At 45.5% G+C, this 24,445-nt stretch overlaps 1 protein-coding gene across 2 annotated transcripts in view; it reads right to left on the bottom strand.

The window, feature by feature from the left end:
- Positions 1–24,445, bottom strand: part of NPHS1 (NPHS1 adhesion molecule, nephrin) — a 387,780-nt gene that overhangs the window by 69,914 nt on the left and 293,421 nt on the right. For both annotated transcript variants that reach the window (XM_030213102.1, XM_030213103.1), the window contains one exon: positions 6,974–6,998. In XM_030213102.1, the coding sequence (XP_030068962.1) occupies positions 6,974–6,998 (25 nt within the window). The remainder of the gene's footprint in view (positions 1–6,973; positions 6,999–24,445) is intronic.

Genomic DNA, 24,445 nt, shown 5'->3' with positions numbered 1-24,445 from the left:
CAATTAGCAGACATTAATACTTATATGGAAATGGATCAAGACCCCTCTATCCATATACAAAAACATCTACAGGAGCTAATTGGTGAAGGTAGAAAATTAAGATTTCTAACGAAGAAAGAGTATGCATTCCTCGATTATCGTTCCTTTAAAATCCCTGTATTCTATACCTTACCAAAAATACATAAAAATATACAGAAACCACCTGGGCGCCCTATAGTAGCAGCTAGGGGGTCATTATTAGAATGCCCAGCACAGTATATTGATAAAATCTTGCAACCTTTTTTGTCTAATATTAAATCCTATATACAAGACAGTTCTCATTTTTTACAGTTACTTGAAGCAAAAAAGACCGAAGTACACTCTACCACTTTGTTAGTCACTTTAGATGTCTGTTCACTTTATACCTCGATTCCTCAAAATGAAGCTATTCAGATCTTGGAACACATTTTGGACAGTAGAGAATGTCCCCATTTGGTACCAACTGATTTCGTTTTAAATTTAGTGAGAATAACGCTAACAGAAAATTATTTCACATACAATAAAAAATACTATATACAAAAAACAGGAGTTTCTATGGGGGCAGCATGCTCGCCTACAATTGCTAATTTATTTATGGAATCATTTGAATGTCAAAGGGTTTACAAATCGAGATGTAATCAATTTTTAAAGTGTTGGTGGAGATACATAGATGACATTTTTGTCCTCTGGGAAGGTACCGGAATTACAGCAATTTGTGGCATATTTGAATTTGTATCACGATACTATTAAATTTGAATACAGTAGTAGTTACTCTACCATCTCCTTTTTAGATGTACAAGTGAATATAATTCAGAATAAATTGGAAACATCTGTGTTTGTGAAACCAACTGATAGAAACACAACTTTACATTTTCAGAGTATGCACCCGAGTCACTATAGAACTAATATTCCTTTTGCACAATTTTTGCGGTATCGTAAAATTTGTTCTTCAACAGAGCAATATTTTTATCAGACATCTAATCTACAAGAAAAATTGGAAGAAAGAAGATATCCTAAGAATCTAGTAACTAAAGCAAGGAAACGGGCATTTTATAACCATAGAGAATGGTTGTTAAATCCCTATGAACATCAGACAGAAGATGAAGTGATAACATTTGTAACAAAATATCACACACACATGAATAAAATGGTTAAAATAATTAAAAAAAACATGCTTCTATGTTAAGGATTTATCCTTGTTTTCGAAATTTGAGAATTATGTTTGCGTATCAACGACAGAACAATTTAAGTGATTTATTATGTCCAGCAGATACGTGGAATCGACGGAATAATAATGATAATATAAAGGAACATCATAACGCATGTGGGCAATGCTCGGTGTGTCAAAATATGATAAATGGAGATAATTTCATTGATGTACATACTGGTAGGATGTATGTTCTTAAAGCGCTAACTAATTGTCAATCTATGAATGTGATCTACCTTTTGAAATGTCCTTGTGATTTATACTACGTGGGACAGGCATCACAAATGTTGAAAACATGGTTGATTGAGCATAGACACTGCATACAGGCAAAAAAAATCTTATGAACCTTTAGTTTCTCATTGCCTATTGAAACAACATGAGTTTTCGGACTTACAATGCATGGTCTCTTGGAACAGATTCAAGTGACAGAGCGAAGAGGAGATGTCAGGAGAATGTTAAGACAAAAGGAACAGAGATGGATATATTCATTGCAAACAGTAATCCCTAAAGGTCTAAATATATCAATTGAGTGGAAAGCATTTCTCTGAAGGGATCGTTTATTTGTGAAGCTCTAATGCTGATTAAGTCTTTATTGGTATACGTCAATGAGGAAGTTGGTGAAGATGGAGGAAATGACGTATATATGGTGAAGTGAAGTCTCCCAAAAGCCAAAGACGCCAAGAAGAGGCTACTAGCGTGGTGATTGCGAGAAACTTGGGATAGAAATTATGGATGCAGTGTTTAGCCCTTGAAACAGCCCGATAGTGGTGAAACAGGGTTCTCCTGTTGGGCTTTGTGGTTAATGTATGCTGTTGAAGATTATGCAAATGGGTTGCACCACTACTTTCCAAGTTAAGTAATGAGTTAATGTTTATTTCACCGGAGGAATGGCGTTTTAATGAGCCTCTACCATAAGGTATTGTGAAAGGTGTATTTACATATAATTCATGAATAAGAAGAGTGGAGTTTTTTTTTGTGAAGACTAGTGATTGAAGAGGGTCCTCTAGATATTGAAAGGTTTTCCTTTAAAGAGACAACTCCATGGTTTCTGAAGTCTTTTTTTCTCCACATTTATATTCATGTAAAATTGTGACTTTACACCTTCAATACTGGGTTTCATAGGGTAGAATTCTTTGTGATAATAGTTGATTTGTATTCTACTAATTCCAATATTGATATCAATGAGATTAATGAACCAAGGGAAGAAGTGTAGATAGAAAAGAGGAGGGGACCAAGAACAGAACCCTGCGGTACGCCTACATGTGGGTACAGTGGGTTTCGGGTGGGTTTTGGGGGGCTCACATTTATCACCACAAGTGTAACAGGTAGGGGGGGATGGGCCTGGGTCCGCCTGCCTGAAGTCCACTGCAGTACCCACTAAAACTGCTCCAGGGAACTGCATAGTGCTGTCATGGAGCTGGGTATGACATTTCAGGCTGGCACAAAAATGTTTATAATTTTTTTTTTTGGGTGGGAGGGGGTTGGTGACCACTGGGGGAGTAAGGGGAGGTGATCCCCAATTCCCTCCGGTGGTCATCTGCTCAGTTGGGGCACTTTTTTGAGGCTTGGTCCTAAAAATAAATGGACCAAGTAAAGCCGGTCAAGTGCTCATCAGAGCCGGCCTTCTTTTTTCTATTATCGGCCGAAGCCGGCCATCTGATATCCACGGCCCCATCCCACCTTCGGTACACTGCCGACACGCCCCCTTGAACTTTCGCCGGCTCCGCGACGGAAAGCAGTTGAAGCCGACCAAAATCGTATTTCGATTACCATATTTTTCGGACTATAAGACGCACTTTTTTCCCCCCAAATTTGGGAGGAAAATGGGGGTGCGTCTTATAGTCCGAAGGTAGCGATTTCCCTCCCTCCCGCCCTCCCCCCGGCCCTGTCACCACTTCTCCCTACTCACGTCACGCGATCTTCCCTGGTGGTCTAGTGACGTCGGGGCAGGAAAGAGCCCCCTCTTTCCTGCCCAGCGCGCTGCTCTCTGTCCTCCTGTATGCAGCCTGACGGTCTCGGCGAGATTCAAAATGGCCGCCGAGACTTCAATTCTCGGTGGCCATTTTGAATCTCGCCGAGACCGTCAGGCAGCATACAGGAGGACGGAGAGCAGCGCGCTGGGCAGGAAAGAGGGGGCTCTTTCCTGCCCTGACGTCACTAGACCACCAGGGAAGATCGTGTGACGTGAGTAGGGAGAAGTGGTGACAGGGCCGGGGGGAGGGCGATCCCGAACTCGGACAAGATGCACCGGAGCACCTAGGTTTTAGAGGAGGGAAAAAGGAAAATTTTTTTTTTCCTATTTCCCTCCTCTAAAACCTAGGTGCGTCTTATGGTCCGGTGCGTCTTATAGTCCGAAAAATACGGTATACCGATTTGGCCGGGTTTATGAGATGGCTGGCCATCTCCCGATTTGTGTCAGAAGATGGCTGGCCTTCTCGTTCGAAAATAAGCAGGATAGACACCTACGCGCACCCAACATGCGTCAATTTTGAGTTACCGCCCGACTACCGCGTGGCCCTTCTGGTAATTTCATTTTTGACATGCGTCCGCTATGTGCACCGGAAAATATTTTTCTGGTGCGCGAGTAGTAATCGGGATTTTATGTGCGTAGACCATTACCGCCCGATTACCTCATGAGACCTTACTGCTAGGTCAATGGCTGGCAGTAAGGTCTCAGACACAAAATGGACACGTGCCAATTTTCATTTTGCTGCACGTCCATTTTCAGCAAAAATTTAAGAAAGGCATTTTTTACAGGTGCGCTGAAAATGGTTCTGTGTACGCCCAAAATATGTGTCTACACTACCGCAGGCCATTTTTCAGTGTACCTTTGTAAAAGAGCCCCTAAATGAATAAACACCACCAAAACTCAACAATGAACACACGAAACAGAAATTATATAAACAACTACATGAGCTATGGATGCCCTCTCCACATTGCACAACATTATTCTAACACCACCAAAATGTAAAATGTTCGCCACTTTGAACCAAAACTTGTTTTTGGATAACAGTAGGATACAAGAATGCATAAATAAATAAATATTGGACTATATACATTTTTTTACTAACTTTCAGAGACCAAATCCTACTTTTTCAGGTCAGGACAGTATACTGCTGTATTAGTAAGCTTGTCCTGACTTAAGGAAGGAAAGAAGTTTGGGCCACCAAAAACTAGTAAAAAAATGTTATAAGTTACTCCAATAAAAAGGCTTCGCTTTATTTTCTACTTTTGCTTTATTTTGTTAATTTTTAATGTAGTAATTGGAATGTGTCAGTTTTTGAAATTTACATCTGCTCTCTCTATATTTTACATGGTACAAAGGGACATTTCACTGGTTTTGCACTGTATGCAGAGTATGGCTTCTTGGGGGTTCAGTTTAATTTGTGTCTACATATATCTATTTTTAGTTTGTGGTTACTTATTCTATATTTCATGAGGGGCTACCTTTGTTATGTGTGAAAAAGGTGGGGTACTCTTAATATCAAGTGCCTGTGTAGGACTAATCTATACCAATCCAGTTGTTTTGTTTTCCAATAGGTGTATTAATGTTTTTCTGCCCATTGCAATGTTCAGGGTGGGGTTTTTTTTTCTAGGAAGGACCTTGTGTAACCCCCTGGAAATTACCTTGTAAACATACTAGATACTGTGATCCAACTTGTTAAAAATACTTTTTACACTGTAGTAAAAAAAAATTAGTTTTAAGAGCTGTACTTTATTACTTTTACTTGAGTACATTTTTTGGATAAGACTTTCTATTTTTACTTTCCTACTTTTGAATCCAGTACTTTTACTTTTACTTAAGTACGTTTAAAAAGTAACAAACCCATCTCTGGAAGTCATCTGCTCATAAAGTACTCAACACTATCATTTTTGTTCTCCCTTAATAGTGCACTGTGAAAACGTAACCCAATATAACTATAACTGAGTTCAAGGTTTATTTAATTTGATATACTGCTCAAGAGAAAACCATCCAAATGGTGTACAATACATTTCAATTGGAGGGATAGAGAATAAAAATCAGAAAGGAGTTACAAACAATATAGGACAGAGAAAAGAAACAGTCAGTCTGCTGCTGCACCCACAGTACACTGTGCTCCAGCATCAACAAACCTGAGGGATGCAGAGGGACAAAATAACTAGCTAACTACCATATGCTGGGGCCCATTCTGTTCAATATATTTGTGAGTGACATTGCCGAAGGGTTACAAGGTAAAGTTTGCCTTTTTGCGGATGACACCAAGATTTGCAACAGAGTGCACACCCCGGAGGGAGTGGAAAACATGAAAAAAGATCTGAAGAAGCTGGAAGAATGGTCTAACATTTGGCAATTAAAATTCAATGCGAAGAAAAGCAAAGTGATGCACTTAGGGAGTAGAAATCCAAGGGAGGCGTATGTGTTAGGTGGGGAGAGCCTGATAGACACGGACGGGGAGAGGGATCTTGGGGTGATAGTATCTGAGGACCTGAAGGCGATGAAACAGTGCGACAAGGCGGTGGCAGTAGCGAGAAAGTTACTAGGCTGTATAGAGAGAGGTGTGACCAGCAGAAGAAAGGAGGTTTTAATGCCCCTGTATAAGACGTTGGTGAGGCCCCACCTGGAGTATTGTGTTCAGTTTTGGAGGCCGTACCTTGCGAAGGATGTTAAAAAAATGGAAGCGGTACAAAGAAAAGCTACGAGGATGGTATGGGAGTTGCGTTCCAAGACGTATGAAGAGAGACTTGCTGACCTGAACATGTATACTCTGGAGGAAAGGAGGAACAGGGGTGATATGATACAGATGTTCAAATATTTGAAAGGTATTAATCCGCAAACGAATCTTTTCCGGAGATGGGAAGGCGGTAGAACGAGAGGACATGAAATGAGATTGAAGGGGGGCAGACTCAGGAAAGATGTCAGGAAGTATTTCTTCACGGAGAGGGTGGTGAACGCTTGGAATGCCCTCCGCGGGAGGTGGTGGACATGAAAACGGTAACGGAATTCAAACATGCGTGGGATAGGCATAAAGGAATCCTGTGCAGAAGGAATGGATCCATAGAAGCTTAGCTGAAATTGGGTGGCGGGGGGAAGAGGGGTTGGTGGTTGAGAGGCTAGGATAGGGGAGGGCAGACTTATAAGGGGTCTGTGCCAGAGCCGGTGATGGGAGGCGGGACTGGTGGTTGGGAGGCGGGAAATACTGCTGGACAGACTTATACGGTCTGTGCCCTGAAAAAGACAGGTACAAATCAAGGTAAGGTATACACATATGAGTTTATCGTGGGCAGACTAGATGGACCGTGCAGGTCTTTTTCTGCCGTCATCTACTATGTTACTATGTTACATAAGCCATGCAAAGAAAAAAATGTCTTCAGTAGAGTTGATTCCTCTAACAAAATACAGCTACATTGTCCATTCCAATACTCATTCATGTTCAGCAAACACTGCAGGAATGGAAACTTGGTCTTTTCTGCAACTTACGTGGTCCTCATTGCACAGTGTTTTTTCAGCAACAGTGGTGACCGTGAGAATTTAAACACCATAGCTGGCATTTAAATTTTTATGTATAAGCAGTACCACTATATGCCTGAATATATATGCAATGCAGTCAGTCACTTTTCCCCCATTTTTTCATGTTTTCTTAAAAACCTTAAGTCTATTCTGTGATCGACCTCTAAAATCAGGTGGGAGGAATTGTATGGTAGCTTCAGTACAAACCACATTAGTGTGAAGACAGGATGCTGAAAACTAGAAGTTCATGATTTACTCACCTGCCTCCCTTCTTCATGGCATCACCTGCAGTTTGAAGGAAAACACCTGAATCATTCAACATGGCTTTAGAATCAGAAAAAAATGTCACTTTACATTTTCAGATGCTTCTAAAGGATCACTGCTCTTGATGTGTATACATTACGGGGTCCTTTTACTAAGACATGGTAAAAAGTGGCCTGCAGTAATGTGGGCATGTTTTTTTGGCGCACCTTGGGCCATTTTTTAAACACAGCTGGAAAAAAGGCATTTTTCAATGAGGCAATAAATGGCCGTGTGCTAAAACTAAAAGTAGTGTGTGGCTATTTATTGCTTGCGCCCTTACTGCCACCCATTGACTTAGCAGTAAGGGCTCAAGCACTACTTGTATGGTAATAATGCAATGCGTTCCAATGTGGCCACACTGCTGATTACTGCCGGGAACACCTCCCTCGGTAGAAAACAGAAAAATATTTTCTACCGTGGGAAATACCATGCGCCAATTTTGAAACTACTGCAGGGTGCCCGCGTTATCCCTGCGATAGTGCCGATTTGGCGATAATTGGGAAGCAAAACTAGTGCTGGGCAGACTTCTACGCCCTGATTGTGACTGAATAGATATGGATGGACTAGAGTGTAAATTTTAAGGGGCTTCAACGTTAATTTCAGAAATGTTAGTACAAGAACAGTGCTGAGCAGACTTTCATGGTCTGTGCCCTGAGAATGGCAAGGACAAATCAAACTCGAGTATACGTATAAAGTACCACATACCATGTAATTTTACATGGTATGTGATACTTTATATGGTACAAGATAAACTAATTTTAGAGTTTACCTTGATGGGCAGACTGGATGGACCGTAAGGGTCTTTAACTGCCGTAATTTACTATGTTACTATTATTTGGTGTGCGCTACCAGTGTGTTAGTCCTACCACTGCTTAGTAAAAGGACCCCTAGGTGAACTAAACTCCAGTGAAAATTCTGCAGTCTTAAAACGCAAAATTCAAATGATGGATAAAAGCTCCTATGAATTTGGTACTGTAGTTTCTCACTACTTTCTTCTTCACGTTTCATGACCAACTGCCACATCACAGGCAAACCCAAGAAGAGGAAGCCAGTGGTTGCAGCATTGGATTGTAATTCAGGAAAAATTCTCCAAGATATAAGTTAATGAATCCCTCTTTGTGACCATCTTCAAAAAGGTGCATAGCCAGCCCTCCAATTTTGAGGGTGCCCAGGGGTCAACACATTTCCTCCTTCCTCCTCTCTCCCCCTTCTCCTGTGCGTGTGTGTGCATGTGATAAGTATATCTACTACTACTTAACATTTCTAAAGCGCTACTAGGGTTACGCAGCGCTGTACAATTTAACATAGAGGGACAGTCCCTGCTCAAAGAGCTTACAATCTAAAAGACAAGTGAACGATCAGTCCGATAGGGGCAGTCAAATTGGGGCCGTCTGGATTTGTTGAACGGTAGGAGTTAGGTGCCGAACGCAGCATTGAAGAGGTGGGTTTTAAGCAAAGACTTGAAGATGGGCAGGGAGGGGGCTTGGCGTATGGGCTCAGGAAGGTTGTTCCACACATAGGGTGAGGCGAGGCAGAATGAGCGGAGCCTGGAGTTGACGGTGGTGGAGAAGGGTACTGAGAGGAGGGATTTGTCCTGTGAACGGAGGTTACGGGTGGGAACGTAAGGGGAGATGAGGGGCAGCAGACTGAGTGCATTTGTAGGTAAGAAGGAGAAGCTTGAATTGAATGCGGTATCTGATTGGAAGCCAGTGAAGTGACCTGAGGAGAGGGGTGATATGAGTATATCGGTTCTGGCGGAATATAAGACGTGCAGCAGAGTTCTGAACAGATTGAAGGGGGGATAGATGGCTAAGTGGGAGGCCGGTGAGGAGTAAGTTGCAGTAGTCAAGGCGAGAGGTAATGAGAGTTCGGGTGGTGTGTTCAGAGAGGAAAGGGCGAATTTTGCTGATGTTAAAGAGGAAGAAGCGACAGGACTTGGCTATCTGCTGGATATGCGCAGAGAAGGAGAGGGAGGAGTCAAAGATGACTCTGAGGTTGCGGGCAGATGAGACGGGGAGGATGAGGGTGTTATCGACTGAGATAGAAAGTGGAGGACGAGGAGAAGTGGGTTTTGGTGGAAAGATGATGAGCTCGGTCTTGGACATGTTCAGTTTCAGGTGGCGGTTGGACATCCAGGCAGCAATGTCGTGTAAGCAGGCTGATACCTTTGCCTGGGTCACCGCGGTGATGTCTGGTGTGGAGAGATACAGCTGGGTTTCATCAGCATAGAGATGATACTGTAAACCATGAGATGAGCCCAGGGAAGAGGTGTAAATTGAGACGAGAAGGGGTCCAAGGACAGATCCCTGGGGAACACCAACAGAGAGGGGGATGGGGGTGGGGAAAGATCCATGAGAATGAACTCTGAAGGTGCGGTGGGAGAGATAGGAGGAGAACCAGGAGAGGACAGAGCCCCGGAACCCAAATGAGGACAGTGTGGCAAGAAGTAAGTCATGATTGACAGTGTCAAAAGCGGCGGATAGATCGAGAAGGATGAGGATGGAGTAGTGACCTCTGGATTTGGCAAGGAATAGGTCGTTACAGACTTTAGAGAGTGCCATTTCTGTCGAGTGTAGAGGGCGAAAACCGGATTGAAGTGGATCGAGGATGGCATGAGAGGAGAGAAAATCAAGGCAGCGGCTGTGAACGGCACGCTCAAGTATTTTGGAGAGGAAGGGTAGGAGGGAGATGGGGCGGTAGTTGGAGGGACAGGTAGGGTCAAGTGATGGTTTTTTGAGGAGAGGTGTGACTACGGTGTGCTTGAAGGTGTCAGGGACAGTTGCAGTGGAGAGAGAGAGGTTGAGGATATGACAGATGGAGGGGGTGACAGTATGAGAGATGATGTTAAGTAAGTTGGTGGGGATGGGATCAGAAGAGCAGGTGGTGCATTTTGAGGAGGAAAGAAGGCGAGCGGTTTCCTCCTCGGTGATGACAGGAAAGGAGGAGAAAGAGGCCTGGGTTGGTTGGTTGAGGGAGAGGGTTGAAGGGTGAAGAGGAGGAGATGGCTTGGTAGAGAACTCAAGGTTGATCTTTTGCACCTTGTCGCGGAAGTAATCAGCCAGTGATTGAGGAGAGAGCGAGGGGGGGGGGGGGGTGGGAGCGGAGGGCACTTTGAGGAGGGAGTTAAGGGTGGCGAAGAGATGACGGAGGTTGGAGCTGAGAGAATTGGTCAGATGGGTGTAATAGTCCTGTTTGGCAAGGAATAGGGAGGACTGGAAGGAGGATAGCATGAATTTGTAGTGGAGGAAGTCTGAAAGGGTGCGAGATTTCCTCCAGAGGCGTTCAGCAGATCGGGCGCAGGAGCGAAGGTAACGGATGCAAGGGGTCAGCCAAGGCTAGGGATTAGTACGCTTAGTGGGACGGGAGGTAGATGGTGCGAGGGTATCTTTGCTGGCAGGGATGCCGAGGCCCTGCCAGCCAAAGAAATACAGTTTCCAAGCCTCTCCGCTCCTTCTTGCATGCTTCTTTAATGCAGAAGTCGGCAGGGTGCCTCCAGCCACCAACTCCAGGACTCCCTCAGCATGCATGAGAATTCCTGGCATCGGCGGCTAGATGCATGCCACTGACATCTGCATTAAAGAAGTATGCAAGAAGGAGGGGAGAGGCTTGGAAACTGTATTTCTTTGGCTGGCGTGACTTCGACATCCTCACCAGTCATTTAAAGGGGTGCTACAGTTCCGGAGGAGGCCTGAACCCAAAGTGGGGGGTCCAGGCCCCCTTTGGATACGCCACTGGCTACCTCCATGAGCAAGCTGAAGTCAGTAAGTATGACTTTCAAAAGGTTTAGCCAGATAACTTCACCAGTTATCCAAGTAAACCTAAACTTCAAAAGGTGTACAAATTAAACCAGTGAGGAAAAGACCAGCTCTGGAAGCATTTCTAGGGTGAGTTTTCAATTTAGCCATGTGAAGGGCAATTCTATACCTAAGCACCCGCAGTTACACACACCTTATATGTGTGAGAAAATTGGCAGTTAAGGTGGTGCACAAGTGTTTGAGGGGCTGTGGTAAAAAGGGCCCTGTGGCAGCGGCAGGGGCTGTTTTTTCCACATGCCAGGGCCCATTTTTACCGCAGCAGGTAAAATGTCCTTTTAAAAAATGGCCATGTGGTAAGATTACTCTTACCACGTGGCCATATGGCAGGGAGCACTTACCGCCACCCATTATAAGTACATAAGTAATGCCATACTGGGAAAAGACCAAGGGTCCATCGAGCCCAACATCCTGTCCACAACAGCGGCCAATCCAGGCCAAGGGCACCTGGCAAGCTTCCCAAACGTACAAACATTCTATACATGTTATTCCTGGAATTGTGGAGTTTTCCAAGTCCGTTTAGTAGCGGTTTATGGACTTGTCCTTTAGGAAACCGTCCAACCCCTTTTTAAACTCTGCTAAGCTAACTGCCTTCACCACTTTCTCCGGCAACGAATTCCAGAGTTTAATTACACGTTGGGTGAAGACAAATTTTCTCTGATTTGTTTTAAATTTACTACACTGTAGTTTCATCGCATGCCCCCTAGTCCTAGTATTTTTGGAAAGTGTGAACAGACGCTTCACATTGAGGTGAAACAGAAATTTAAAAAGCTGGCAAATTAGGCAACAGTATAATAATGAATTAATTCTTTGCAGAAATGGTTTTCAAGGGTGAAGATGCGGAGGAGCTGAAAGAAATCTCAGAGAACCTGGAGGACGTACTAAACCAAATCGACAAATTATAGTACTACTACTACTACTACTTAACATTTCTAGAGCGCTACTAGGGTTACGCAGTGCTGTACAAATTAATAACTAAGGACGGTCCCTGCCCAGAAGAGCTTACAATCTTAAGGACGAAATGTCAAGTTGGGGTAGTCTAGATTTCCTGAGTGGAGGTGTTGTGATTAGGTGCCGAAAGCGACATTGAAGAGGTGGGCTTTGAGCAATGATTTGAAGATGGGTAGGGAGGGGGCCTGGTGTATGGGCTCAGGGAGTTTGTTCCAAGCATGGGGTGAGGCGAGACAGAAAGGGCGGAGCCTAGAGTTGGCGGTGGTGGAGAAGGGTACTGAAAGGAGGGATTTGTCTTGAGAGCAGAGGTTACGGGTATGGACGCAAGGGGAGATGAGGGTAGAGAGGTAAGGAGGGGCTGTAGATCAAGTGCATTTGTAGGTTAGTAGGAGAAGCTTGAACTGTATGCGGTATCTGATCGGAAGCCAGTGAAGTGACTTGAGGAGAGGGGTGATATGAGTATATCAGTCAAGGCGGAAGATAAGACGTGCGGCAGAGTTCTGGATAGACTGAAGGGGGGATAGGTGGCTAAGTGGGAGGCTGGTGAGAAGTAGGTTGCAGTAGTCAAGGCGAGAGGTAATGAAAGAGTGGATGAGAGTTCGGGTGGTGTGCTCAGAGAGGAAGGGGCGAATTTTGCTAATGTTGTAGAGGAAGAAGCGACAGGTCTTGGCTATCTGCTGGATATGCGCAGAGAAGGAGAGGGAGGAGTCGAAGATGACACCGAGGTTGCGGGCAGATGAGACGGGGATGATGAGGGTGTTATCAACTGAGATAGAGAGTGAAGGGAGAGGAGAAGTGGGTTTGGGTGGGAAAACAATAAGTTCAGTCTTGGCCATGTTCAGTTCCAGGCAGCAATGTCGGATAAGCAGGCTGATACTTTAGCCTGGGTTTCCGCAGTGATGTCTGGTGTGGAGAGATACAGCTGGGTGTCGTCCGCATAAAGATGATAGTGGAAACCATGAGATGAGATCAGGGAGCCTAAGGAAGAGGTGTAGATTGAAAAGAGGAGGGGCCCAAGGACAGATCCCTGAGGAACTCCAACAGAGAGCGGGATAGGGGAGGAGGACGAACCATGAGAGTGTACTCTGAAGGTACGATGGGAGAGATAAGAGGAGAAACAGGAGAGGACAGAGCCCTGGAACCCAAAGGAGGACAGTGTGTCAAGAAGTAGGTTGTGATTGACAGTGTCAAAAGCGGCGGATAGGTCGAGGAGGATGAGGATGGAGTAGTGACCTTTGGATTTGGCGAGGAACAGGTCATTGCAGACTTTAGATAGTGCCGTTTCTGTCGAGTGTAGGGGGCGAAAGCCGGATTGAAGCGGATCGAAGATGGCATGAGAGGAGAGAAAATCAATGCAGCGGCTGTGAACGGTGCGTTCAAGTATCTTGGAGAGGAAGGGTAGGAGGGAAATGGGGCGGTAGTTGGAGGGACAGGTAGGGTCAAGAGATGGTCGACAAATTATAGAGTAGTAAATCACCTGGACCACATGGTATGCACCCCAGGGTACTGAAAGAACTCAAACATGAAATTGCTGATCTGTTGTTAGTGATTTGTAACTTGTTGTTAAAATTGTTTGTAGTAACTGAAGATGGCCAATATAACACCAATTTTTAAAAAGAGTACTAGGGGTGATCCAGGAAAATACAGGGGTCCTTTTACAAAGCTGCGGTAAAAGAGGGCCTGTGCTAGTGTCAGTGTGTGTTTTAGACACATGCTGAGGCCCCCTTTTACCGCAGCAAGTAAACAGCTGTCTTTTTGCTGGAAAAGAAATGGCCATGTGGTAAGAGAAACACTTGCTGTGCAGCCATTTTAGGGGGGAGCACTTACCAGGTGGTGGTAAGCAGTGGCGTAGCCAGGGGGCACCAGGGGAGCGGCTGCTCCCCCAAACGGAGTTCGGCCGGCGCCTATTTTTTTCAATGTGTTGCATTGAAAATGTGCGCTGGCGCCGGTGGAAGTCCACTCTCGTGCCGCTCTCGCTCCCCCCGCGCTGTCAACCTGGCTCCACTTTTGGTGGTAAGGGCTCCTACGCTAATCAGCGGTAAGCACCAGCACTACAAAAATAAAAATCATTTTGTAGCATCGGAAATGGCGCACGCTGGTGGTGAGAACTACCACCAGGCTCCTGCAGTAGCCCAGCAGTAGTTCTGGATTGATGCGTGGCAAGCCTGTTGCCGAGTGATAACACTTTAGTTGAAGGGTCTCACAGACTGGTAAGCCTGACTTCAGTGCCAGTCAAAATAGTGGAAACTATTATAAAGAATAAAATTACTGAACACATAGACAAACACGGCTTAATGGGACACAGTCAGCATGGATACGGCTAAGGGAAGTCAAGCCTTGCAAATTGCTTCATTTCTATGAAGCGTGAATAAATATATGGATAAAGGTGAGCCAGTTGATGTGGAGAGGCATAATCGAACGCGAACGCCTATCTCCATGGGCGTCTATGTCTGAAAACGGGTATGTGAAGAGGCGGGACAGACCGTATTTTCGAAAAAATGGACGTTTTTCAGCTGGGCGTTTGGTTTTTTTTTTTAGCGATAATGGAAACTAAAAACGCCCAGCTCAAAAACATCCTAATCCGAGCCATTGGGCCGTGGGAGGGGCCACGATTCATAGTACACTCGCCCCCCTGACATGCCAGGACACCAACTGGGCACCCTAGAGGTCAGTGCGGTGGACTTCAGACAACGCTCCCACATGCATAGTTCCCTTACCACGGGTGCTGAGCCCCCAACCCCCCTCCCCCAAAACCCAGTACCCACAAATGTACAACACTACCATAGCTCTTAGGGGTGAAGGGGGCACCTACATGTGGGTTCAGTGGGTTTTGCAGGCCTCCCATTTACCAGCACAAGTGTTACAGGTAGGGAGGGGATGGGCCTGGTTGTGCCTGGCTGAAGTGCACTGCGGTACCCACTAAAAGTGCTCCAGGGACCTGCATACACGCAGGCCTCTAGGACTGGTTGCTGCTATATAACATTGGCACAGCAGTTGACACCTGAAGACTAATCTCTCCGAAAACATCCTTTATTGGAATAAGCACGCTTACTCACAGTTAACTGCAGATCAGAGGTTGTGCCCCACTGGCAACGAGTCTCCCTGGTGCTGAGATGAGTAGGTCAGAGCTGGCAGAATGCTGTACAATGCCCTCTTTCAGCCACATTCAAGGTAAGAACTAAGTTCTGTAACGTGGCTAACACGTGAAAGGGATCTAAAACTGACTTACAAAAATGGCCACTACCTCATGGACTACCGGAAACAAAACAGGGCACACTCTGATCCAGTAAGCAGGGGGAAAAGCACCATGGGAGTAGAGCCTACCAACTATCAACATCATGAGCATTTGCCACAAGCTAGTGGAATCACGGAGCCCAATACCCTACACCCACCACAATGCATTGCTGATGTGACTCTGCAGTGCGCATAACAGAAAAGGTGTCACACTCACCGGAGAGCCACATCAGAACCAGGGAAAGGCTGTCACAGGATAGAACACATTCTGCTGTCATGGAGGTGGGTACGGCATTTGAGGCTGGCATACAGGCTGGAAAAAAAGTTTGTAAAGTGGTTTTTTTTTGGTGGGAGGGGGTTAGTGACCACTGGGGGAATCCGGGGAGGTCATCTCCAATTCCCTCCAGTGGTCATCTGGTCAGTTGGGGCACTTTTTTGGGACCTTTCGTGAAAAAAGGGTCCAAAAAACTGACCCAAAATCGCGGTAAAAACGCCTTTTTTTTCGATTATCAGCTAAAGACGCCCATCTCTCCTCGGCCGATAACCACGCCCCAGTCCCGCCTCCACCACGCCTCCAACATGCCCCCATCAACTTTACCCATTTCCGCGACGGATTGCAGTTGGAAACGCCCAAAATCGTCTTTCGATTATACCGATTTGTGCCCACGGGAGAAAGACGCCCATCTCCCGATTTGGGTCGCAATATAGGCGTTTTTCTCTTTCGATTATAAGCTGGATAGTGTATCTATATCCAGATTTTTAGAAAGTTTTTGACAAAGTGCCTCATGAGAGACTCCTGAGAAAATAAAAAAAGCCATGGGATAGGAAACAATGTTCTGTTGTAGATTAGGAACTAGTTCATGAATAGAAAATAAAGGGTAGGGTTAAATGGCCATTTTATTTATCTATTTATTTTATTTATTTATTTATTTATTTATGATATTTATATCCCACATTAGCCTGAGTAGAACTCAGGTTCAATGTGGCTTACATAATAATTAGAAAAGCATGAACATGTTCAAAATATATTAACAGAAAGTAAAATACATCATATACTGTAATGTTAGATCAGTAAAACTTGAGTTAGGAGCAGATGTAATTAAGTACTTAAGGTCCTGTTTACTAAGCCAGGCCGTAGGCGCACTAACATTTTTAGCGCACGCTAAAAATTAGCATGTGCTAACACTAGAGACACCCATCGGAATATATGGGTGTCTCTAGCATTAGCATACGCTAATTTTTAGCATGCGCTAAAACACTAGCACGCCTTAGTAAACAGGACCCTTAGGTGCCATTTTACAAAGGCGCATAAGGGCCTATGCATGTCCAGCGCACACCAAATCAGCATTACTGCCCAGCTACCATGTGCCCCGGGCGGTAATTCTGAATTTGGTGTGCGCCAAAAACACATGGTAGAAAATATTTTCTATTTTCTACAGTGTAGTGCTTACCCAGTGTGATGCCTACTGCCTGGGTAGCACGTGAGACCTTACCGCTAAGTCAATGTGTGGCGGTAAGGTCTCAGGCCGAAAATGGATGCGTGTTGGTTTTTATTTTGACGCATGTCCATTTTCCAGCCCCTTAAAAAAGGCCCTTTTTCCAGGATGCGCAAAAAACTGGCCCGGCATGTGCCTAAAAGATGCACTCACACTGCCACAGGTCACTTCTTGTTGTGGCTTAGTAAACGGGCCCAGTGGAGGGGCATAATCAAATGGGGATGACCATCTCTAAGGACGCCCATCTCTAAGGACGTCCCGGCGAAGGGGCAGGGAAACCCTTATTATTTATTTTATTTTATTTGAGGGTCTTCTCAGGGGACCTTTACCGCTGACTGCTGCCGCTTCAGGCGCTTCGGCCCCGTCCCCACTCGTTTCCATTTCGGCTGGGCGGCTTGTAGGTTTCTTCTTTGAGTGCTGGCGGCATCCGTTAGATCTTTCTCTGGCTCGACATCCGGGCATATCGCTCTCGCCTCCGCTATAGAGCGTACCTGATGTTGTTTACCATCCTTATAAAAAACCAATGCAAATGGATACCGCCATCTATACTTAATGTTCTTCTCTCGCAGCATTCTCGTGAATGGACGCAGGTCATTTCTCCTCTTCAGTGTTGCAGCAGCCAGATCCTGGTATACTTCTATCTTATATGAATCCCAGGTAAAGTCCTGCACCTGACGAGACGTTTTAAGGACTTGTTCTTTAAGCTTGTAGCTGCTGAAGCATGCGATGATGTCTTTCGGCGCGTTATTTCTAGCGGGGCCCAGCGCCCTGTGCGCTCTCTCAATCTGGATAGCGTCCTCTGTGGTCTGCGTGCCACCCGTACCCAGTAGCTCCACTACCATCTTTTGGACCACTGCTTCGCAATCCTGATAGGTTGGCGTTTCTGGAAGGCCCTGGAACCTCAGGTTGCTCCGGCGGCTCCTATTCTCAAGATCTTCTAGCTTGTCTTGTTGCTGTTGCTGGGCAGATAGCAATTCCAATACTTGCTGATCCATCTGGCCCAGGGCCTCCCCCTGGTTCTCCATCTGCGTTTCAATCTCTTCAATTCTGGAGCCCAGGTCCCGTATGTCGGTCTTAAGATCAGACCCCATCTTCGCCACTTCATTCCACAGCATCTGCAGGTAAGTGCTGATCTCTTCGAGCCAGCTCTTCAGCTCCGCTGGTAGTGCTGACCCTGGTGGGAGTTCCTCCGCCGGCCCGGGCATTGTGGCTGATGTTTTGTGCTCCTTCGGGCCTTCCGGCGCCGATTTAGTCTCCGGAGCCGCCATTTTGTTCGCCCCTGCTTCCACTCGTGACGCGTATGCAAAATGCGCTAAATTCGCCGATGCAGATTGCTGGATCGATTGGAGGAATCGCGCTGTTTGCAGCTACCGTCGAGGTGCTTTTTTGCAGTTTTCTCTCTTGGCTTGCACTGATTAATCGCCTGTTTTAGCGAGGGGTGAGTGGGAGCTCTTTGCTCAGACGTCCATTTTTCTCGGTGACGTCACTTCCTCCCCCTATTTTATTTTATTTGTTACATTTGTATCCCACATTTTCCCACCTATTTGCAGGCTCAATGTGGCTTACATAGTACCGTAAAGGTGATCGAACAAATACAGAGTGATGCTGTGGTAGGGTACAGTTCATGTGTGACAGACACATTAGGGAATCGTAAGGAGGAAGAGTTATATCCAGTACGAGCTTTGGTTTCGTTGTGTTGCAGGGTTAAGGCATTTAAGTTGGATCGTTAGGGTATGCCTTTTTGAACAGGTTAGTTTTTAGTAATTTCCGGAAGTTTAGGTGGTTGTTTGTTGTTTTCACGGTGCTTGGTAATGCGTTCCATAGTTGGGTGCTTATATAGGAAAAGCTGGATGCATAGGTTGATTTGTATTTGAGTCCTTTGCAGCTTGGGTAGTGGAGATTTAGGTATGTTCATGTTGATCTTAATGTGTTTCTGGTTGGTAGGTCTATGACGTCTGATTTTATGAACCAGGGTGCAGATTTTGAATGCAATGCGTTCTTTGATTGGCAGCCAGTGCAGTTTTTCTCGTAGGGGTTTGGCACTTTCGAATCTCGTTTTTCCAAATATAAGCCTGGCTGCTGTATTTTGAGCGGTTTGGAGTTTCTTTATGATTTGTTCTTTGCATCCCGCTTAGATTCCATTGCAGTAGTCGAGATGGCTTAGTACCATGGATTGTACCAAGTTGTGAAATGTTTCCCTCGGGGAAAAAGGTTTCACTCGTTTGAGCTTCCACATTAAGTGGAACATTTTCTTTGTTGTAGCTTTCACTTGGCTCTCTAGCGTGAGATTTTGGTCAATTCAGGCTGTCTGAGATGGGGAGGTTGTAATCTGGGGTGGTTATGTTGATGGGTTTGTTCGTGTTGTATTAGAATGAGAGGATGAGACAGTGTGTTTTTTCTGTGTTAAGTTTAAGTTGAAATACATTCGCCCATGAGTTCATGATGTTTAGCCTGAGTTTGATTTCATAGGTGATTTCTGTTAGATCATGTTTGTAAGGGATGCATATTGTGACATCGTCTGCGTAAATGAAATGGTTAAGGCCTTGACTGGATAAGGACTTGGCTAGTGGGATCATCATTAGGTTGAAAAGGAGCGGTGATAGTGGTGATCCTTGGGGTACTCCACAGTCTGCTTTCCATGGTGGTGATATGTTCGAATTTGATTTCACTTGATATGTTCTAGTAGTTAGGAAACCCTTGATCCAGCTAAGTACACTTCCGCCAATCCTGAAGTATTCTAGGATGTTTAGTAGTATATTGTGGTTTACCATGTCGAACGCACCAGACATGTCGAATTGTAGGAGAAGTACGCTTTTGTCTACTGCAATTTCTTGTTTGAATTTGGCTAAGAGAGTAATTAGTACTGTTTCGGTACGGTGGTTGGAGGAAAATCCTGATTGTGATATCGAAACAAGATGGGCGTCCATCTTTTGTTTCGATAATACGGTCAGGGACGCCAAAATCAACATTTAGGTCAACCTTAGAGATGGTCATCCCCGGTTTTCGGCCATAATGAAAACCGAGGTCGCCCATCTCAAAAACAACCAAATCCAAGCTATTTGGTCATGGGAGGAGCCAGCATTCGTAGTGCACTGGTCCCCCTCACATGCCAGGACACCAACCGGGCACCCTAGGGACTTCACAAATTGTTCCCAGCTGCATAGCTCCCTTACCTTCGGTGCTGAGCCCCCCAAAACCCACTTCCCACAACTGCACCACTATCATAACCCTAAGGGGTGAAGGGGGGCACCTACATGTGGGTACAGTGGGTTTTGGGTGGGTTTTGAAGGGCTCACATTTACCGCGACGGACTGCAGTTGAGGGTGCCCAAAATCGGCTTTCGATTATACAGATTTGGGCGACCCTGAGAGAACGCCCATCTCCTGATTTGTGTCTTTCGAAAATGCCCGTTAGTGATTTAAGCTAGATCATTGTAGTGGGAGGTGGGAGAAGGTATTAATACCTTGAGTTTATTTGAGAAGGGTGCTTATTTCCTTAAAGGCTAGACTGAAGAAGTGAGTTTTCAATAGACTTGAGAATAACAAATAATCATTGTTGCATTTGATGGTTTTAGGTAAGGAGTTCCACATTTTGATGCCTTGATATGAAAAGTTAACAGTATGGATTGTTTTGTAGGTTACTTTCTTACAATTTGGGAAATTTAGGACAAGATATTCTCTAGATGATTCAGAGGCAGTACCTGAGGGTAATTCAGTGAGGCTGTTCATGTAAATTGGGGCCGAACCATACAAAAGTTTGTGAATGAAGGTACATAGCTTGAATGATATTCTATCTTTTATTGGCAGCCAATGCAAACCGTACAGAAGGAGGGATCGCTTTGGCGAAGCGTGAAAGTCTGAATATGAGATGTGCAGCAGTGTTTTGAGCAGTTTGTAGTTTTTTTTAGGAGATCCCTTTTAAGTCCTGTGTAAATAAAATTGCAGTAATCAAATTTTGTTAGGACTAGGGATTGAACTATGGTATGGAAGACTGATTTTGCGAAGAATGGTCTTAGTCTCTTCAATTTCCATAATGAATTGAAGACACTTGAAACTACTTTGGAAATTTGGTTATCTAGAGAAGAGGTTTTCAACCCAGTCCTCAGGGCACACCCAGCCAGTCAAAGTTTTCAGGATATTGCCATTGAATTCAATGGGGATACCTTGAAAACCCTGATCTAGAGTGAGGAATTGGTCAATTGTGACTCCTAAGATTTTCATAGTTGAGTCAAGGGGATATGTGATGCTCTCAATGGTAAATAATTTAAGATTTATAGCGTGATGAGAATTAGTAACTATTAAGAATTTAGTTTTATCAGTGTTGAGTTTTAATTTGAAATTGGATGCCCAAGATTCCATTACAGAGATACCTAATCTGATGATTTGAGTAATTTCATTAATTTCTTTAGTGAGTGGGGGGCTGGAGGGGTTGAGTGTGATGTATATGGCTAAAGCCTGGCAGTGCTCTAGAGCTTTAATGTTTCATTTTCTGATATTTGTGATAAGCACTATCTTACCTAATGAAGTATTCAAGTGTATGATATTAGGAATATGAGTCATTTAAAACCTAATGTTAACATGGGCCAAGGAATCGTTAAGAGGGGAGGGGGGAGAAAAATGGGGACGAAAAGTGTTTGGCGAAGTTGAATATGTTGCAAGAATGCTGTTTTGTATATCAAGCAATGCTATATGCATATTCTCCACTACTTTGTATTGTGATAATCGTTAATAAAACAGTTTAAACATAATTTCTTTAGTGAATGGAATATAGATGGTAACATCATCTGCATAAATGAATGTTGAGAGACCATTTTCTCCAGTAAATTGCCTAATGAAATCAACCTTGTGATTGGTTTGTTACAATGCAGTGGTAAAGGAAGGTCCAGTATAGCCTCCTAGGTGGACTGGGGCTCTGAACTGCAGATACTAATGATGTTTAGAGGGTGTAGGGTGGATTTCAATGCTTCAGTAGTTGTATTCAAGTTCAAAGAGGATAGGAGACCTTATTAGGTACTAGAATGTGGGCCCTTCTTCTTCTGAGGAATCCTACCTTGATAAAGTTCGAAGTGATGCACAAAGGGATGTGCCCCTTTGGCGCGACACCTCAGAAGCAGGTTGCCTATTGTGGGAAGTGCTTGCTGATGTCACCAACCATCTGCCTGGTTTGAAATTTTGTTGTGAAAGATGGTAGATGATGGCTAAGGAAAGCTTTCCCCAAGAGCAGGCTGCAATGAAGGCTGGAGCTCAGCAACTCTAATAAGAGTGTAGGCTATTGTAAAAATGGGAGCTCAGCAACTCTAATAAGAGTGTAGGCTACTGTACAAACGGGAGCTCAACAGTTCTAAAGTAAGTGCAGGCTTTCAGTGAGAGTGGGAGCTCAGCAGTTCTGATAGGAATGCAGGCCACATTTTTAAATGATCTGGAAATCAGAATGACAAGTGAGGTGAATAATTTTGCAGATGACACAAAACTATTAAAAGTTGTTAAAATGCATGCAGGAAAAATTGCAGGAAGACCTTAGGAAATTGGATGACTGAGTATCCTAATGGCAGATGAAATTTAATGTGGACAAATGCAAGGTGATGCACATTGGGAAGAAAGCGAATGATACATACCTGTAGCAGGTGTTCTCCGAGGACAGCAGGCTGATTCTTCTCACGACTGGGTTGACGTCCACGGCAGCCCCCACCAACCGGAAGAAAACTTCGCGGGCGGTCCCGCACGCAGGGCACGCCCACCGCGCATGCGCGGCTGCCTTCCCGCCCGTGCGCGACCGTTCCCGCTCAGTTGAATGACAAGCAAAAACATGAGTAAACGCAACTCCAAAGGGAGGGTAGGTGAGAACAATCAGCCTGCTGTCCTCGGAGAACACCTGCTACAGGTATGTATCATTCGCTTTCTCCAAGGACAAGCAGGCTGCTTGTTCTCACGACTGGGGTATCCCTAGCTCTCAGGCTCACTCAAAACAAGAACCCAGGTCAATTGAACCTCGCAACGGCGAGGGTATAACAGAAATTGACCTACGAAGAACAACTATCTGAGAGTGCAGCCTGACCAGAATAAATTCGGGTCCTGGAGGGTGGAGTTGGATTTAAACCCCAAACAGATTCTGCAGCACCGACTGCCCGAACCGACTGTCGCGTCGGGTATCCTGCTGGAGGCAGTAATGTGATGTGAATGTGTGGACAGATGACCACGTCGCAGCCTTGCAAATCTCTTCAATAGTGGCTGACTTCAAGTGAGCCACCGACGCTGCCATGGCTCTGACACTATGAGCCATGACATGACCCTCAAGAGTCAGCCCAGCTTGGGCGTAAGTGAAGGAAATGCAATCTGCTAGCCAATTGGAGATGGTGCGTTTCCCGACAGCGATCCCTTTCCTATTGGGGTCAAAAGAAATAAACAATTGGGCGGACTGTCTGTGGGGCTGTGTCCGCTCCAGATAGAAGGCCAATGCTCTCTTGCAGTCCAATGTGTGCAACTGACGTTCAGCAGGGCGGGTATGCGGTCTGGGAAAGAATGTTGGCAAGACAATTGACTGGTTAAGATGGAACTCCGACACCACCTTCGGCAGGAACTTAGGGTGAGTGCGGAGCACTACTCTGTTATGATGAAATTTAGTGTACAGAGCATGAGCTACCAGGGCTTGAAGCTCACTGACCCTACGAGCTGAAGTAACTGCCACCAAGAAAATGACCTTCCAGGTCAAGTACTTCAGATGGCAGGAATTCAGTGGCTCAAAAGGAGGTTTCATCAGCTGGGTGAGGACGACGTTGAGATCCCATGACACTGCAGGAGGCTTGACAGGGGGCTTTGACAAAAGCAAGCCTCTCATGAATCGAACGACTAAAGGCTCTCCAGAGATGGCTTTACCCTCCACATGATAATGGTAAGCACTAATCGCACTAAGGTGATTCCTTACGGAGTTGGTCTTGAGGCCAGACTCTGATAAGTGCAGAAGGTATTCAAGCAGGTTCTGTGCAGGGCAAGAACGAGGTTCTAGGGCCTTGCTCTCACACCAAACGACAAACCTCCTCCACTTGAAAAAGTAACTCTTTTTAGTGGAATCCTTCCTAGAGGCAAGCAAGACACGGGAGACACCCTCAGACAGACCCAACGAAGCCAAGTCTATGCCCTCAACATCCAGGCCGTGAGAGCCAGAGACTGAAGGTTGGGGTGCAGCAACGCCCCGTCGTTCTGCGAAACGAGAGTCGGAAAACACTCCAATCTCCATGGTTCTTCGGAGGACAACTCCAGAAGAAGAGGGAACCAGATCTGACGGGGCCAAAAAGGCGCGATCAGAATCATGGTGCCGCGGTCTTGCTTGAGCTTCAGTAAGGTCTTCCCCACCAAAGGTATGGGAGGATAAGCATACAGGAGGCCGGTCCCCCAATGAAGGAGAAAGGCATCCGACGCTAGCCTGCCGTGTGCCTGAAGTCTGGAACAGAACAGAGGCAGCTTGTGGTTGGTCTGAGAGGCGAAAAGGTCCACCGAGGGGGTGCCCCACTCTCGGAAGATCTTGCGTACCACTCTGGAATGGAGCGACCACTCGTGCGGTTGCATGACTCTGCTCAGTCTGTCGGCCAGACTGTTGTTTACGCCTGCCAGGTATGTGGCTTGGAGGAGCATGCCGAACTGGCAAGCCCAACGCCACATCCCGACGGCTTCCTGACACAGGGGGCGAGATCCGGTGCCCCCCTGCTTCTTGATGTAATACATTGCAACCTGATTGTCTGTCCGAATTTGGATAATTTGACAGGACAGCCGATCTCTGAAAGCCTTCAGTGCATTCCAGATCGCTCGGAGCTCCAGGAGGTTGATCTGAAGATCTTTTTCCTGGAGGGACCACAGTCCCTGGGTGTGAAGCCCATCGACATGAGCTCCCCACCCCAGGCGAGATGCATCCGTCGTTAGCACTTTCGTGGGCGTCCCAGGGT

This window comes from Microcaecilia unicolor, chromosome 8, assembly GCF_901765095.1.
Source record: "Microcaecilia unicolor chromosome 8, aMicUni1.1, whole genome shotgun sequence".
Taxonomy (NCBI): Eukaryota; Metazoa; Chordata; class Amphibia; order Gymnophiona; family Siphonopidae; genus Microcaecilia; species Microcaecilia unicolor.
Note: the sequence above shows the minus strand (reverse complement) of the source record. Positions and strands in the feature narration are given on the sequence as shown.